The 17,933-nt window shown below is 44.6% G+C and overlaps 1 protein-coding gene across 5 annotated transcripts in view; it reads right to left on the bottom strand.

Annotated features, from left to right (window-relative positions):
- B9D1 (B9 domain containing 1) overlaps nucleotides 1-17,933 on the bottom strand; it is a 54,113-nt gene that overhangs the window by 22,432 nt on the left and 13,748 nt on the right. For all 5 annotated transcript variants that reach the window (XR_012787400.1, XM_075565795.1, XM_075565798.1 and 2 more), the window contains 2 exons: nucleotides 14,535-14,631; nucleotides 10,943-11,005 (listed from right to left, as the gene is read on the bottom strand). Coding sequence is in view for 4 of the 5 variants with exons in the window: in XM_075565795.1 (XP_075421910.1) it covers nucleotides 10,943-11,005; nucleotides 14,535-14,631 (160 nt within the window). In the remaining variant the exon portion in view is untranslated. The remainder of the gene's footprint in view (nucleotides 1-10,942; nucleotides 11,006-14,534; nucleotides 14,632-17,933) is intronic.

The following is a 17,933-nucleotide window of genomic DNA, read 5'->3' as shown; positions in this document are numbered from 1 at the left end:
TCCTTGGACACTGCAAATAGTTGAATCTCTCCTGGCCGCGGGGCGCTCCTTAGCTTTTGTAATCCTGTCGAGGTCTAGTACGACAATAGACTGACGAAAAAGTAATTCTGATCATTAATTAAACCATCGTCCAGAGAATAAAACTGACAGCTAATGAGGAGGTAATCAGAGGTTTAAGAAGCCTTAAGGGCCTAGAATGCCTGTTTTCTTAGTGAACCACCAGAAAAATGGTTTGGGATTTTCACTGTATTGCAGTCTTTGATAAAAAGGATGGTTTGAGATTTGATGTGGAATTTCACTGCTGGGAGGTATGTTTCAGAAGCCAGGAAACACAGTCAATGGTCACTGTGAAGCTTAACGAGTGGCCTCAGGCAAATCCCTTTATCTCACCTTGGACATAATGCAAGCTGTTTGGAGAAGATATTTTCCAACGCTCATACAAAAGATACAGGTAATCATAACATGAAATAAACTATAATGATCATTTTAACTAGGGTTGCCATTAAAAGTTACATTGCAGTAAACATTATAGGCACAATGATTCACTGACATTTTTTGCACCAGTACCACAAAAGTTAATATGCCTTGTAAATGGGCCCTCTGTGTAAACCTTTATATTAACCTGGGCTTCCCCTACTTCAGAGACCAGTGACGGTATAAAGCTACACTATACACTAGTACATAATACGTTTGTCCGGGTCGGATCAATTTGCTTTGCTGGCAAATAAAATAACAATTGGGAGCGGCTCCCAAGAGTATTGTAATGGACTTCTACTAATAAGGAGCCAACTTTGCATTCCCCTTTAATTTTATATCTGAACAAGTCTGAGGCCAACACCATCTTAATCAAATTAGTCTCTCTGGGTCAAGTCACATCAATTCTTGTTATCTGATCAAGTTGTTTTGAGACAAAATGATGTAAGAATTGTCGCTAATAATCTATGTTACTGCATAAGGGGTTATCTAGTGTAGCCCTTCCCTGACACCCCATGCAAGTGCACAAAGTGACAGGAGTCGCTGGAAATGATCAATGCTGTTTCGTTTTCCCATCGAGGAGACTGTTTAAAATAACACGTTTGGCACAGATAAGGCTGCAAACTGATCTGGAGATGTTGTTTTGTTTCTGACACGATACTGTGCGACTTTCAAGGCAACAAATCACATTTGAGCCTTTCGGGTATTTTACTGTTTTTACGGTGTTACTAGACGTACTTCTTAAAACCCTGTAATATTCAAGTACACAAAGGAAATGCAGACTATGTTAATTTGCAACTACTTCTGGAAATATGAAGTCTCTTTTAAAGCAACAATCTATACTGCTTGACACAAGATTATTCTCTGGGGCGGCTCTTGTGAGCCAATAACACTGGGGAAACACTTTACATTTTCAGATACTAAAGCCTTCAGCACAAGGCACCTGCAGTCCAAGAAATGGGGACAGGTAGGGTTGCTGGGACAAGACTCAAAATCCCCCTTTCCAAATAAATGGGTTATAATCTGTACCAGGAAGATGGCGACTTGCTTCACATTATTGAATATGGGCCTATGTCAGGCAGGGGTTATAACAAAAGGTGCATAGATTGCCAAAGGAAAAACCCAGAAGCCAAACAAAAATAATGAATACTGTACTCCATGTTTAAGAATTTTTTGGGGGAAAGTAGAAGTAATATTTGAGGAGCAAGACTGCATTATATGACACTCCCTCTAAATACTTTCTAAAGGAAATTGCTGCATAGAGACGAATTACAGAAAGATAACTATCATTTTACAGTAACAGTATATTTAACAATAAAGTATTTCCTATCAAGAAAATACTTTACGTTTAGCTCCAATTCCCTTATCTAGGTGGAAGGAGGAAATCTTAGGCCGAGCTGTGAATTCGGGATGGCAGGGGATCTGCCTACTTCACGACCTGGCGTACGCACGTCCGCGTTTGCGTGTCTCAGTCTGCTGGGCGATGTGTGGTCATCCCCAGCAGACTGAATGACGCGATTTGTAGGCGGCATCGAGACATGGGTAGGGTGTTTCTTTTGTTACATTTCACTCGTTGGCTGGCGAAATACACGTGACGAAATTATAACTCGAGTTGTCTCCCTCAAGTGCAGCAGCGTCTACGCTGTACATCGCCGCCAGGAGTCGTTTGTAGACAGAAAACTGTCATACATCAACATCAAAGTGTGCCGAACGTGCGCACGCACGTACGTAAGCGCGCGTCATGTAGCAGGCACAGCGAGCGGGGCCTTACCTCTGTTTGGTACAAAGATAGGGAGGCGTTCACCTAGAACAGGGCTGCTCAACTCCAGTCCTCCAGCCCCCCCCAACAGGTCAGGTTTTCAGGATATCCCCGCTCCAGCAGAGGAACTGAGCCTTTGATTGAGCCATCTGTGCTGAAGCAGGGATATCCTGAAAACCTAGTCCTCTTGGGGGGGGGGGGGAGGGGAGAGGGGGTTTTGAGGACTGGAGTTGAGTCCTGACCTAGAAGAACTATTTAAAATGATATACTCAAACCATGAATATCTACAAACCTGCCAAGATTCATCCAGATCTAGTTCTGAACATGTAGACGAAAGGGGGGGGAGAAAAAATAAATAAATAAAAAAAGGATTTCAACACTGCATGAGCTTGTGACTCAACCTTTATTTACTGGAGCAAATACACAAACAAAATTAATAGCTGTAGCAAAAACGATAAAATGCAGATTAAAGTGTTAAATCAAAACGGCTTAAATGCATAAGGTGCATTAGGACAGAGGTGCGCAAACTGGGGGGGACAGAGGCCCCACGCTGAGAGCGCGAGGCCTCTGTAAACTTACTTACCCGGCTTCAATCCACGCGTCTCCATGGCAACGCGGCGTCAATTGGTGCCCGTTGCCATGGAGACATGATGTCAAATGCCGTCGCGGGTCATGTGACGTGACATCACATGACCCCACAGCGTCATTTGACACCACATTAGAGCTAAGGGGCGGGCGCGACCCAGGAGGAGAGCAGGCAGGAGGAGCCCAGGAAGTTTGCACACCCCTGCATTAGTATACAGGCGCATTGAAATCTGACAGTGATCTCACAGACTTAGGTTGCGGGCATGGTCAGCGCTTAGACGCTGACCCACGCTCACGCTTGCCAGTGAGCCCCTGCAGCCGCAATGAGAGTGGCTTTAGAAGGGGCTCGCGCACGCTTGCGCAGGCGTAGCCAACAATTTTTTTTTTAGTTCAAGCGCTCACGGGAGCGGAGGGCCAGTCACGTGAGCGGTTCGCCAAATGAGGGCGAACCAGCTCCGTGACGTCACTGACCCGCCCCCAGAAATTCCCCCGGACGGCGCGCGTAGTAAGGCCAGGAAAAGCACCCGCTTTCCCTCAGCCTCCGCACGGCTGGAGTCTCTATGGACTCAGCCTTACTTAGATTCCCACTCTTTTAAAATGTCATATTGTGTCTAAATTCTTGAAAACTGATTCATTTGTATTCTTGGATCTAAATCAGATCAAAACCCCCACCCCAGTAAACAGCCCACAGTTCTATTACCAGCCAGAACAATTATCCCTAGGAGTATGTTTACAATTATCTCTATGAGGAAATGTACTTGTGTGAAAGCCATTCATGGTGGTTAATAGTCTTTCCAGTCAATGACCATTAGTAAATGCCAGCTCCAATTTAGTGAATACAAACCGTGAAAAGTGGCCGACTGTGATGTATGCAGATTTTATTTATATAGCGCCATTAACGTACACAGCGCTTCACAGCAGTAATACACGTCACAATCATATAAATAACAAACAATAAAAATAACACATAATGGGAAGAAGTGCTTCAGATATAAAAGTAACATTAGGAAAATGAGTCCCTACCCCAAAGAGCTTACAATCTAATTGGTAAGTAGGAAAACTTACAGAGACAGTAGGGAGATGTTCTGGTAAGTGCGTCTGCAAGGGGGCAAGGTCGATATATGAGGTGTAAAGTATCAGCCACAGAGCTACTCATATGCTTCGTTAAGGAGGTGGGTTTTAAGATGGGTCTTAAAAGGTGGATAGAGAGGGTGCTAGTCGGGAATTGAGGGGAAGGGCATTCCAGAGGTGTGGGGCAGTCAGTGAGAAAGGTTAAAAGGTGGGAGAGAACTTTAGACACAAAAGGGGTAGACAGAAGATATCATTGAGCAGAATGCAAGAGTCGGGATAGTGTATAGCGAGAAATTAGGGCTGAGATATAAGGAGGGGCAGAAGAGTGTAAAGCTTTAAAAGTGAGGAGGAGAATTGAGTGTGCGATCCGAGATTTGATAGGAAGCCAGGAGAGAGATTTCAACAGGGGAGATGCTGAGACAGGTTTAGGAAAGAGTAAAGGAATGCTGGCAGCAGCGTTTAGGATAGATTGTAGGGGAGACGGCGAGAGGCAGGAAAGCCGGACAGCTGGAGGTTACAGTAGTCGAGACGGGAGAGAACGAGGGCCTGTGTCAGAGTTTTAGCAGTGGAGCAACAGAGGACAGGGCGTATCTTTGTGATATTGCAGAGGAAAAAAACTACAGGTTTTAGCGACCTTTTGAATGTAAGAGGAGTATGTGAGAGAGGAGTCGAGTCTGACCCCTAGGCAGCGTGCTTGTGCTACTGAGTGTATGATAGTGCTGCCAACAGTATTGTAGAAGGGGGTAATAGAGCCAGGTTTAAGTCAGATATAACAGAGACACATTCAGAAACTTTGGTCTGAACAGCAGTGACATGACTTGTTTCTGTCTGAACAGTGTTCATTAATCCAAGGCCCAAAACCAGTATCACTCCTACCCCATGGAGTGCACCCCACGTCATGCAGCACCCTGCTTTACAATTATCAGTTCTCATAACTTCTCATAAATCCCAACATGCAATAATAATAATTAAAACAAACAAAAAAAGACAATTGGATTGTAATAATAGATTTTCTTATAAAGCACTGTCCACAACATGTTTCCAGGCACAAGTCCCTGCCCTGCAGAGCTTACAATCTAATGTTGGAGGCTCAGGGAGAAAAAGCAACTTGCTTTTTGTCACAAGGAGCGGACACTGGGATATAAAAAGGGGTTTCACCTGCTGCAAAGTCAATCACAGCGACACTGGGCTACTCCTGGGTCAATCTGATTTATTTTCCAAATGTAAATTGGCTCTCTGATGCATAAATGAACCTTACTGCATTTTTACTTCTGTTTCACAGCTGGGTAAAGCACATTTGGATTGAAAAAAAAACTGTTTAACAATAATAAATCAATTAAAAAAATAGTTTTACTTTGTTTAAGCCAAATCTGTCAGAGTTTGCATTATGGTCCAATACTGACGAGGGTATTTCATAGTTTATCCCCAAGGCTTCTCCGTTTTGTTTTCTTAAATGAAATGGTCACAGCGCTAACCACAGTGTATACAAAAGATTATATATGTGTTAAGAGCAAATTATGCTTTTTTATATTTACATTTTTTAAACATAGGATTGAAGCAGGGGGTCTCCAGAACAGGACCCCATTAATTTCATCTCCGGGGACCCCCTGCTTCTGGGGATACAGACCTACAAAGGGGGCGCCGGTGTCTCAGCAAAGTTTAAAGCTCCACATCACGTCGGCCAATAGGAAGCCACACCGGATGATGTCACGGCTTCCCTTTGACCCGCAGGGCGCGGGAGCTTTGAAACGCCGCCATTACGTGAACCCTGCTCACAGAGCGGCCCCTGGCACCCCCTACAGAGGTATCTCAGGAAGCAGGGGGTCCCCAGAACTGAAATGGATTGTTGCTTTAAAATGTGTCCAAACTATCAGTCAACACGTGTTGTAAACAGATGGGGCCACACACACACACACACACACACACACACACACACACACACACACACACACACACACACACACACACACACACACACACACACACACACACACACTATAATGGGAGTTTCCGTGTGAAAGTGCCCAGATCGACACTATTGCGGTTGAATGAATAACCCTCCAAGTATCTCTAACACCAGAAATATCTCTGCTGTTCAAGAAAAAGAGAGTTTACATATTATTATTATCTGAGAAATTCTGTTATTAATGTGGGGAAACACAAGAGTGGAGTTCCATGTTCTCATGGATTGCAGACACCGTGCACAAATCTACACTTCAATGAAAAAAGTTAAGGTCCGTAAAAAAGAGACAAAGTTGGGATATTTTCTATCATTAAAGAGGGGAGAGGCTGGCTCCAGGGGGGGGGGCTGGTCCGTAGAAACGGTTGCGACCCGTATAACAGTGAATTCGGGATTGCAGGGGGATCAGCACCTATAATTATTGGTGCCAAAGAATAAGTCTTTCTGGATAACTGTTTACTAAACAGAAGACTTATTAGTTTGGTTGAAAGCATTTCGTTAAATTCACTGGGGTTCCGTATATGAAATGCGTCCTTAAATCGTGGGATTCGTTTTGAGACAGTTTTCCTTATTGAGCGGATGAACGCACGGAAATTCCTGGCAACCTTTACATCGGTATTTGTGCTACTCCGTACAAAACCTGGTGCCATTAACACGAACTTCCGGCATCGGATGATGTCTTCTGGCAGCGGTGGGCAACTCCAGTCCTCAAGGGCCACCAACGGGCCAGGTTTGCAGGATATTCCTGCTTCAGCACAGGTGGCTCAATCAGTGGTTCAGTCTACGACTGACTCGCCTGTGCTGAAGCAGGGATATCCTTCCGGCATCGGATGATGTCTTCTGGCAGCGGTGGCCAACTCCAGTCTTCAAGGGCCACCAACAGGTCAGGTTTTAAGGATATCTCTGCTTTAGCACAGTCGAAGACTGAGCAACCTTTGCTGAAGCAGGGATATCCTGAAACCCGACCTGTTGCTGGCCCTTGAGTACTGGAGTTGCCCACCCCTGTCTTATGGAGTAGAACAGCGTAGTAAATATGGACATCATTGTTTTGGGCCAGTGCAGTAATTGTTGACTCAATAAAAGTAGTAGGCTGTTAACCTCATAAAAGGAATGACAATGCTTGTGACCCTGGTTAGTGAGATCCCAGATGTTTCCAGCTTAATAGAATGATTGTTCTGGCCTTGCCCAGTCTTCTTCACATGCATTTAAATTGACTCATCTTCCACAAATCCTCTCTCTGAACTCTCCGGGTGAGGGTAATGTGTGTGGTGGGTGGGAGACGGCAGAGATTTCATTTCTCTATACTGAAGCAGCCTCGGGTCCTTACACAAAGCTGGTATGTTCCAGAACAGGGAGAAGTGTTCAAAAAAACAAAGACTTTTGAAGAGAGAGTTGCATTTTCATTTTACCACTCGTAAACGGATTAAAATAATCCAATTCATTTAATGAGGAACAATGCAATGCGTGCGGTATTCTGAAGAGACTTTTTATTACGTTTAAGCAATAACAAGATCCCGTAGACCATGTTACATTTGAAATATTTAATGTAGCCTTATGACCTCTGACAAATTATCCTGATCCAAATCATCAGATGTAAATTATTTACTAGCTGTGTAACTAAATAGACAGAGTAGATCCTTGACAGGGGATCCAAAAAGGACCCCTAACTTCTAGCACTCACTAATGTTCCTTTGTATAGTGGATCTATAGGTGTAGAGATTCAAATACTTCCAATATTTAAATTTCTAGACCTATAGAGGTCCACTATACAAAGAGACATTAGTGAGTGCTAGAAATGTGGGGCTCTTTTTGGATCTACTTTGGTTATGTGTGTATTATTCCCCTATATGCACCCGATGTAAACAACCTCCTGAAAATAAACATTTAGGTTGAGCGGTAGTTACTTGTTTGGAAATTAGAGAAAGGTCGTCTATGGTAGAAAATAAGGAGATTGAATGAGAGGCTGACAATACAAAATAAATATTTAAATATAGAAGCTATTCACGAGAAGATTAATTGACCAAGAATGTGAACAGGGGAGAGGGAGGGGCGCTGGGGAGAGGGAGGGGCGCTGGGGAGAGGGAGGGGCGCTGGGGAGAGGGAGGGGCGCTGGGGAGAGGGAGGGGCGCTGGGGAGAGGGAGGGGCGCTGGGGAGAGGGAGGGGCGCTGGGGAGAGGGAGGGGCGCTGGGGAGAGGGAGGGGCGCTGGGGAGAGGGAGGGGCGCAGGAGAGAGGGAGGGGCGCTGGAGAGAGGGAGGGGCGCTGGGGAGAGGAAGGGGCGCTCGGGAGAGAGATACCAGTGACGTTTACATATTTTTAATAAGGAAAGCTCAAGAAAAAGTGTCCTGTACGTGTAGGTTATAGTGACTTTCATTTCTTCCTTCACCGCTCTGATGGTGCATCCCGACTCTTGCAGTTGGACTTGAGAATTCTCCCCCAAGCTATTCTGAGTATAACGGGGCTGAGATATGCGTTCGCCAAAATATGGCACAGAGTACAGTATATACAACATTTATGTGAACAGAAACAACAACAGGTGCACGGTGGAAATGCAGTGCCCCCATTACAACTTCCGAGAAGAATATTCTGGTGTTTATACATGTCATTTTATGTACTAGGGCCAAACTTACACAGTGCTCTTTTCTAATCAATTAATAATAATAATGAAAGAGCATGTGTGTCTCTCTGTCAGGGCCTTAGTTGACACACACACACACACACACACACACACACACACACACACACACACACACACACACACGGAATTCAGTTACTATAAATATAGAAGTGCAAATAGCTAAAACACGTGTTCTAAGTCAAACTTCTTTGTGTTTTGGCACTGAAATTGTGTTTTATATTTAATTAAACACATCACCATCACAAATACCATTTCTGTGACAAAATAGTGACAAAAGACAAAAAAGTTTCACTTAAAATGCGCGTGATCAGCACACACACACACTTTTTTTTTTTTTTTTTTTTTAGATGGGCGGATATTTTTTCTACCCCTGCTTTTAATTGGTCACCGATTGGTCGGTTTCTCGCCACGAGGCCGCTGATTTGCCTTTGCTGTGCAAGGAGGTATGTGATTTGTCGCCGCACTGAGCTAGGTGCCTTGCAGACATTCCTCAGTGGAAGAGTGTAGGCCCCTGGGGAGGGCGTGTAAGAAGGAGGGGAGAGAGGTGGGGGTGTAATATTGGGAGTGGGGGGGAGTGAGAGAGAGGGAGAGGAAGAGTCAGAGAGGGTGAGGGGGAGTGAGAGACAGGAGGAGAGAAATTACATTGGGGGGGAAGAGGGTGAGTGTGAGAGGTGGGGGTGTAAGAGAGGGACGGGGATGGATAGATCACGGAGAGGAAAGATCACTGAGGGACTGTGTCAGTAAGAGGGTGGATGTCGCTATCATTTGTGGTGGGAGTCTGACAGCCTCACTCATTGCAAGGTGGAATTATTGATCGAGTTACAGACGGCGTCATTATCAATTGAGTCACAGTTTCAAGTCTGCAATGGAAAAGATGACTCCAGAGTACTGGAACCCGTGCGAAGCCGGGGACTTTAGCTAGTACAGTAGTACTATAAAGCAGAAGTACGTTTAGAGGCAGCCAATGGCCAAGTAAGTTGTACAGCACTAGAAAAGCAGCAGTCCAATCTCAGAGGATAACCATGAATTACAGACGAAGCCAAAACAATTCTATTACTGCACTGCACATCTGGATATGCTTCGTCAAAAGGAGGTGTTCATGAATTGGTTTCCGTATCGTCGCTTATATTTTCCTGATTTTCCTTCCAAAATGCCAGTGAGAAGTTGGCATAGCTGCTTCAGTATAGAATTTATTGCATTAGCAAAATCACTACTTTGTTTAATGTTCAAATATAGCGGCAAAAAAATAAAATAAAACTTTCTTGTAGACAACAATGTGAATGTCCATTATTATGAGTAGCTTCTTGGGAGTAATATACAATGCTATTTCAGATTTTAATGAGGCTCTTGCATACCTCTTGTTCTCAGAGCAGTGGTGCATAGAGCTTGGTATTCACAGACCACACATTTTCCCAAATCGTACATTGGGCATCTGGACAATAAGTCCAATTAGTGGAATAAATTCAAGTAAGAATACAAGTCAGAAGAAAATCTCTGCACACATAATGCCCAAAGCTTCACACACACACACACAAGTCTTACTGCTCAATATTTTTGGCACCTTATTGCAAAGCCGATGGGAAGACGGGGGTCTCCTTGTGCATGATTGCACTAGTTGTTCTTTTAAAAACCACCAGTTCTTAAAAACATTTCAAGCATGGGAGGCTTCCAGAGGTTTAAATGACTTCTGGCAGAGACGGTATCTCAGTAAGCCAGTCGATAATGGCAAATCGATGCTTCCTGGTAGATGGAGTCACTACCAGAATGATTTTATTTTTTAATTTTTTCACGATGGGGTAAGAAAAAAAGGGTGCTATTTGTTGCACTAAAGGTGCAGTCCCATTTCTGCCCAAAATAACTAATGACCTGTGAGATTTGGACAACACTGTTTATCACAGTAGTTCAAGTTTATGGGAAAAATGCGTTCCTTCCCCATCAAAAAAATGACCACACAACATCGAGTACGGAGTGCCGTAATGCCTATAACTTTCTTAGTGCCCACGATCATTACTATAAAAAATAATAAAGTAGCACAAAAAAAAAGCATTTTCTTTTGCTGGTTGGGGAGCGTAAGTGCACACTAGTGCTGAGCGGGCCAGGAGTAATTATTGTCAGAAGTCAAAATAAGTGGAACTAAAACATGTTCATTTTCAGGTGAAGAAAACTAAGGAGAGTAAGGCGTTGACATCCATCACCATTACCTTGGATAATTTTTTACTGAATTTGTCATAGCAAAGATTACAGCAACACACATTATTACCCAACACGCAAAATACCAATGATGAAGAGTTGGAGATAGACACCACAGAAGATGAGAGAAGTTGCAACGCTGGTTATAGGAATGGGCAAGGAGGGAAGTAATGAGTAGCGCTACAAGAGGTTTGCACAGCATGGGATGTGTGTGTAAACAAAGTGATGCCATGTTGTGAGACTGCATAACAATGCCATCACTGTACCTGGTGAACTTTTGCAGCTTGGATGACGATTCTGGTACAAACATGGGAATGGTTCTTTTATGCCTGAAAAAGATTTAAACATGAACATAAAAAGAAAAAAATGGAAATAAAAATATACCCGTCAACCATCAAAGTAAGACTGCTGCAAAACTGCTGCAAAATATAGCACCAGATTTATCACACAAAAATATAATCCATTTCAGACCATTTTCAACACTCACAGTATTTTTGCTACAATTCATGTCAAGTCCGTGCACTGTGTAATCGAGCTTATCATGTTGTCAGATGGACAACATCCAAACACTGAAGTCCACTCCAGCCTCATGTATTTTTCTCTAAAACTAGTATAACAAACTCGGAAACAATGGTAACTTTAAAATCAATTCTGTAAATAAAAATGTTTGAATACATTTTGAATTGGACCTAGGGGTTTCCCTGGAGCTGACCTACACTATTTCCCAGGACCCCTGGCACTCGAGATATTTTCCTTTTTATGCAACAATAAAAATGACGTAAAATCAAAAGATTGCTGCCAGAGTTGTCCAATAGGAAGCCGTGATGTCATACGGTATTGGTCAGTGGGACTGAGGCTTGGAAGGCAGCCATATTGGTTTGATGGAGCCAGAAACACGGGCAATTAAAAGGTAAATATTTCAGGAACCCGGGGATCCCCAGAGATAAAAATACGGCAGTTCAGCTCTGGGGAACACCAGTTCTTATCTATTAACGAAATAAATAAAAAATTGAGTAGGGGTACAGATGTAGCAAGACTTACAGTTCCTGGTACCACGGACCAACATGCCAAAATCTGCAGCCCGTCCGCGGTTCCAAACAGAGTAAATGATTTAAATGTCCTGTCCAACCCCCTTGATGATGTAGATGACCAAATATGAAAGTATTCCCCCCTCATGACGTAGATATCCATATTAGGTCATCTAAGTAAGGGGTGCGCAAGATTTTTCAGGGGGTGTGCAGCGGTTGCAGAGGCCCCGCGCTCTTCCCCCAAGGCATTTAAATTAATTCCGGGGGATCGCGTGAGGCCTCTGCAACTTCACTTATCTTGTCTTTGGGGCCGTGTTGCCATGGCAATGTGACGTCACGTGACCCCGCGGCATAATTTGACGCAGAGAGCCTTAGAGAAAGTAAGGGAGGGGGGCGCACGAGCAGGGAGGGAAGCAAGCAGCACGGAAAGATTGCGCACCCCTTATCTATGTTATCAAGGGTATCAAGGGGCTGGATAGATACGGAGGCTGCTTCAGCGCTGCTCTGGGGAGACACAGATAGAGACTGCTTCTTTCTTGGACACCTCTGCGCAGAAGCAGCACCTCCCCTTCAGAAGCCGAGACCCCCGTAGAGTTAATCCTCCCGGACCACTTTCTGTTTTCGGGGCCTTGATTACGCAGCTACACTGTGGTCCGGCAGCCGCAGCACCGTAAACAGTGTCTTGCTATATCTGCATTTCCACCTTGTGAGGGTCTCCATTGGCATTGTAGAGATAGAGGTAATTTCAGTCTTTCTTGTTGTTCTTTCTAATAATTAGGTGGTTAAATACGCTGAACTGAAATGCCAGTGCCAGTGTCCGTTTAAATTGCTACTCTGGAAATATTCCTTATTCCATCAATCAAGACTTAAGATGTGACTGCTGTGGTTGAAAAGGTCAGAATATAACAAACTAGCAAGTAACTAGAAAATCATATTCTGAAAATAACTGTGATTTCATCATTTCACATGTGTCTTATTATACATGTCTGTGGAAATAAAAACTGTTTTGTTCGAGACTTGTCAAACATTTCACAAATCTGTCGCTGTATAAAAGTTAGCAAAACCAGCAGCCAGCTACAGTTTCATACTAGCGAACGCTGGAAAATTCTGTCTAGCTTCAGTGCAAAGAAACAAAACAAAACACAAATACCCAGACTTATAGGCTCCCAGCTGTCTTCCACTGACAGGAAACTCACAGGGAAGACTTAGGCTGGGACGCGAAGAGTGAAAATGTTCTAAAACGCAAATCACTGGAAACCCCGGGGTTCTTCCAAATTCTGTGTTAGGAATTGTCAGGTTTGATGCCATCCTGTGTTTGAAGGATGCGGGAACGGATAAAGATCGTGCACATCTGGCTTTACATAATAACTCTTGTCATTAGTGTTTTTGTAGGGGGTGGAATATGTACCAGAACTCTAAGCAAAGAAAAGTGATGCATATCTAAACTACAATACATAATACAGGCATACCCCGGTTTAAGGACACTCACTTTAAGTACACTCGCGAGTAAGTACATCTCGCTCAATAGGCAAACGGCAGCTCCCACATGCGCCTGTCAGCACGTCCTGAACATCAATACCAGCTCTCTACCTGTACCGAAGCTGTGCGCAAGCGGGGAGACTATAGAGCCCGTTACAAATGCGTTATTTACATCAGTTATGCACATATATGACGATTGTAGTACAGTACATGCATCGATAAGTGGGGAAGAGGCAGTGCTTCACTTTAAGTACATTTTCGCTTTACATACGTGCTCCGGTCCCATTGCGTACGTTAATGCGGGGTATGCCTGTACAGCTTTACATAAAGAAATGTGCTAGAAATTGAAGAAGTTCTCCACTGCCAGTTTCAGACCCATTTCTCATCATTTCAGAATCACTATACAGAGTTTAATGTTGGTTGCCAACAAGGGTGCTTGATCTCAATTCCCCAAATGACTCCACAAACAGAGCACAAACTCATTTCAATCACAAAGGAAAAAGTGTTCTTTACAGTAAGGCCAGGTCCCCGCTGGCTACTGCAGCGCCCGCTGTGGCGGACGCTGCAGGGACAAGAGCTGCCTTACAATGGGGCCAGGCCCGCTGCGGGGAGGGGGAGAGGGGGTCCGCAGCACGCAGAGTTTTTCAGGAACACCTGAAAATGGAGATGGCCGCGCCCCCATCACTCCCCCGTCACGCCCCCGTCTTTCCCCCTGAAGCTCCCTGCAGACCGGGGGAATTCAGCGCAGGCACTGGGGCAGTGAAAATAGGGAATTCATTACCCATGGAGAAAGAGATGGCAGATAGCAGATACAATAGATATCTTTAAGGAAAGGTTATACATCTTTTTAGAAAGGGAAGGGACGCAGGGATATACCATACTGTATATGTATTCTTTCAACCTCCTTTACTATGTACAGTATCTATGCCACTATATCCATTTTGTCTTGCCATTGGGTAACCTCCAGATAAGGAGTGGCCAACTCCAGTCCTCAAGGGTCACCAACAGATCAGGTTTTAAGGATATCCCTGCTTCAGCACAGGTGACTCAGTCATTGACTGTTGGTGGCCCTTGAGGACTGGAGTTTGTGCCCCCCACTCTCTAGATACTGGGTGTATTTGCTGCCCACACAAGCAGGCATCCTATTGATCCAGGTTGTCTACCTTTATTTAAGTTAGTAATACTAACCTCTGTGCACTGCAAAGGGAATTCAGTAGCTTATTCAAATGCAGTCGCAATGGCTCTGAACTTTTGTGATACAGCGACTCACTTTTAATGAACGCATTAACCCTCCTCAAAAAATAAATAAAAAACTACCGACTTATGTTTTGTAAAAATAAATAAAACTTACCTTCCTGGTGTAAAGGGGAGATGAACCGCTCCATAACCCCTCACTACATCATTCCCAAAAACATCTGGGCCATAGACACTCACGACAATTTGCGGCCCTAAAAACATAAGAGTATGTCAGCGTCATGCCCTGTCATTACAAGGAAAATATACAAGGGATGTGTAGCTCTAACCCACAGAATACAATTTTATGCAGACAGAAACCAAATTGTAATTAATTTAAAAACATTTTTTTTAAAAGTGTGTCGGTAACAATCCTTTATTTTATTGAACACATAAAAAAAATATATCAGATTCAGACGAGTGTGCCGACATCTTTATTCTACATTACACTACCATAAATTCCGGACTATAAGCCGCTACTTTTTCCTCACGCTTTGAACCTCGCGGCTTATACAATTACGCGGCTAATATATGGATTTTCCCGCTTCTGCTCTCCCCCTCCCTCCCGAGTCCACTCTCCCGCGAGCCCGTTGTCACCATCCCCCGCGAGCCCGCTCTCCCCCTCGCAGAGTAGCAGCGCGCTCTAGCATTGAGGCACTTCCTGCCTGCTGCTTGCTAGAGCGTGCGTGCACTCCTGCTTGGACGGCAGAGGTATTTACTGGTTAATGTGAGGTGCTGGGGGGTTAATGTGAGGTGCTGGGGGCTTGATGTGAGGTGCTCAGGGGTTAATGTGAGGTGCTGGGGGGCTTGATGTGTGGTGCAGGGGGGGTTGATGTGTGGTGCAGGGGGTTAATGTGAGGTGCTGGGGGGTTAATGTGAGGTGCAGGGGGAGTTGATGTGAGGTGCAGGGGGGGTTGATGTGATGTGCTGGGGGTTCATGTGAGGTGCTGGGGGGTTAATGTGAGGTGCAGGGGGAGTTGATGTGAGGTGCAGGGGGAGAGTGATGGGAGGTGCAGGGGGAGAGTGATGGGAGGTGCAGGGGGAGAGTGATGTGAGGTGCAGGGGGAGAGTGATGTGAGGTGCAGGGGGGGTTGATGCTTATAGACGTGTGCGGCTTATAGACGTGTGCGGCTTATTTATGTTCAAAATAATAATTTTTTTAAAATTCAGTGGGTGCGGCTTATATTCAGGTGCGGCTTATAGTCCGGAAATTACGTTACTATAAGCCTCTATTTGGAACATAGGGGCATTGCCGAGTTAGTTTGCACCAAGTTCTTTTCTCGTCTTTCTTTGAACTCATATTGGCATTGGGAGTGCCTCGGTATACCTTTATACTACTGAATAATAAACATGGAAGCTCTACCAAGCTTGGACTGTTAGCCCAATAAAAGGGATCACAGCCTGACCCAACTTAGCTTTCCTGGGGTTAGTGGCCTATTACAACTCTCCACTACGTGTTAAGGTTTTCCAAGCAACAAATAGCCAGGTATAGATAGCACATCAAAGCCCATATTTAATAAGCAGTGCTATTCCATAAGACACCTTACCGCTCATTCATGTGCTGGCACTGGAAGATATACGAGAAGGAAAATGCAGGATAATAATTCACCGGTGCTCCATTACAGAAGGGAATCCTAAGCCAGGGTGCGCAAAGTGGGGGGAATGGGGATGGCGGGGGTTACAGAGGCCCCGTGCTCTTTCCCAAGGCATTTAAATTAAATTCATGGGAAGGCGTGAGGCCTCTGTAACTTCTCTCACCTGCTCTCAGCCGGCTCCTCGCCGTGACAACGCGGCGTCAAATGACGTTGCGGGGTCAAATGGCAACGTGACAACACATGACGCCGTGACATCATATGACAGCGCCGAAGCCAGAGAGCAGGTAAAGGAGGGGAGGCGGGCGCAAGGCGGGGGGGGGGGCAGCAGACAGGGGGGCGCAAACAGAAAAGTTTGCGCACTCCTGTGCATAAGGTCCCAGAGAAATCCTCAGAGAGGATGAGAAGAGAAACAGGCACACGGACTCACTAAATAAAGAAATGTAATATGGTTTATGAGGCACATTCCATTCCTTTATTTAGCGAGTCCGTGTGCCTGTTTCTCTTCTCATCCTCTCTGGCACCGTAAGATGCGGTATAGAAAAGCCCAGCGTAGTAAATATGGGACTTGGTGACTAATCTTCCCAAAGGCGGCTTTTTTTTTTTTTCACCCCTAGCTGCAAAGCAGGGGGTCTCCGGAACTTAACCGACTCCCTGCTCCCCGAGATACTTGGGGGGCACCAGTATCTCATCTGTTTCAAGGTCCCGTGTTATGCGGGCCAACAAGGGATGACCTTTAAACAGACATTTTCCGTGCCCAGCCGGAGCTGCTATTGGCAGCACCTTTAGAGGTAAGTATCTCTGGGAGCAGGGGCTCTCTGGAGCTGAAATTAACACGGGTGAGCTCCAGAGACCCCCTGCTTCCCAAATAGTAGAATAATGCTGCTTTAACTTTCAAAACATGTGAACCACTTAAAGCAGCAATCTCCCCCAGAAGCCTTTCTGAGTGCAGCTCATATAATGCAGTGGTGCTCAACTCTAGCCCCACCCCCCTCAAAAGGTCAGGTTTTCAGGACACCCCAGCTTCAGCACAGGCTGCTCAATAAATCCATGCTTCAGCACATGTGGTCCAATCAGTGTCAAAGACTGAGCCTCTGATTGAGCCACCTGTGCTGAAGCATGGATTTATTGATCCGCCTGTGCTGAAGCTGGGATATCCTGAAAACCTGACCTGTTGGAGGGGGGGGGGGGGGACTTGAGGAGTAGAGTTGAGCCCCCATGATATAATGTTGGTATTTTGCTCCTTAAGCACATCCTACTTTAAAAAAAAAAAAAAAAGAGAGAGAGAGGAGAGTTTTAATTGTATTAAAATTATGATTGTATTTAATTTCTAGCTTCTAATGTTACCATGGCAATCCTCAGACTGCATTCTGCTCTGGGAAGAACGTCATTTTAACCTCCTGGACACATCCTATTTCAAACAAAAATAGCCATGGAAAGGGCAAACAGAGATCTCTTAAAGGAAATAAAAAGAAAATGAAAACAAACAAAAAAAAATTCCAAATCAGCCCGGACTGCAGTTTTAACTCCAATTCATCCAAAGGCAAGCACCTATTCCTATTAGGCTATGTATTCTTATGTTCACATAATGAGTTATACAAGAATATACGTGGCCAGTTTATAATGTGCGATATGAAAAGCCTGAAACTTCCATAGGTCCCCGTTAGGAAGTGTAATGAAAATGAGGTGCAGATCCTCAGTACAAAAAGAGCAGCAGGCCTGGTTAAGTGGTAACGCCGCAGCAGGACAGGCACATTTAACTGGTACGATAATGGGCAAAAATACATAGAAATGAAGATTTGGGTTAAAAAGAAGAAAGAAAAGTACTTTAGAGTCTTTGTTCCAATGCAGAAAAACGTCCATTTGCAATGATTAGAAATGAGATGATGCTGTGAAATATGAAAGGGAGTTGGGGGAAATACAGT

The sequence above is a fragment of the Ascaphus truei genome, chromosome 11 (assembly GCF_040206685.1).
Source record: "Ascaphus truei isolate aAscTru1 chromosome 11, aAscTru1.hap1, whole genome shotgun sequence".
Classification (NCBI taxonomy): Eukaryota; Metazoa; Chordata; class Amphibia; order Anura; family Ascaphidae; genus Ascaphus; species Ascaphus truei.
The sequence above is the reverse complement of the archived record's forward strand: the minus strand, read 5'-3'. Positions and strand labels throughout refer to the sequence as shown.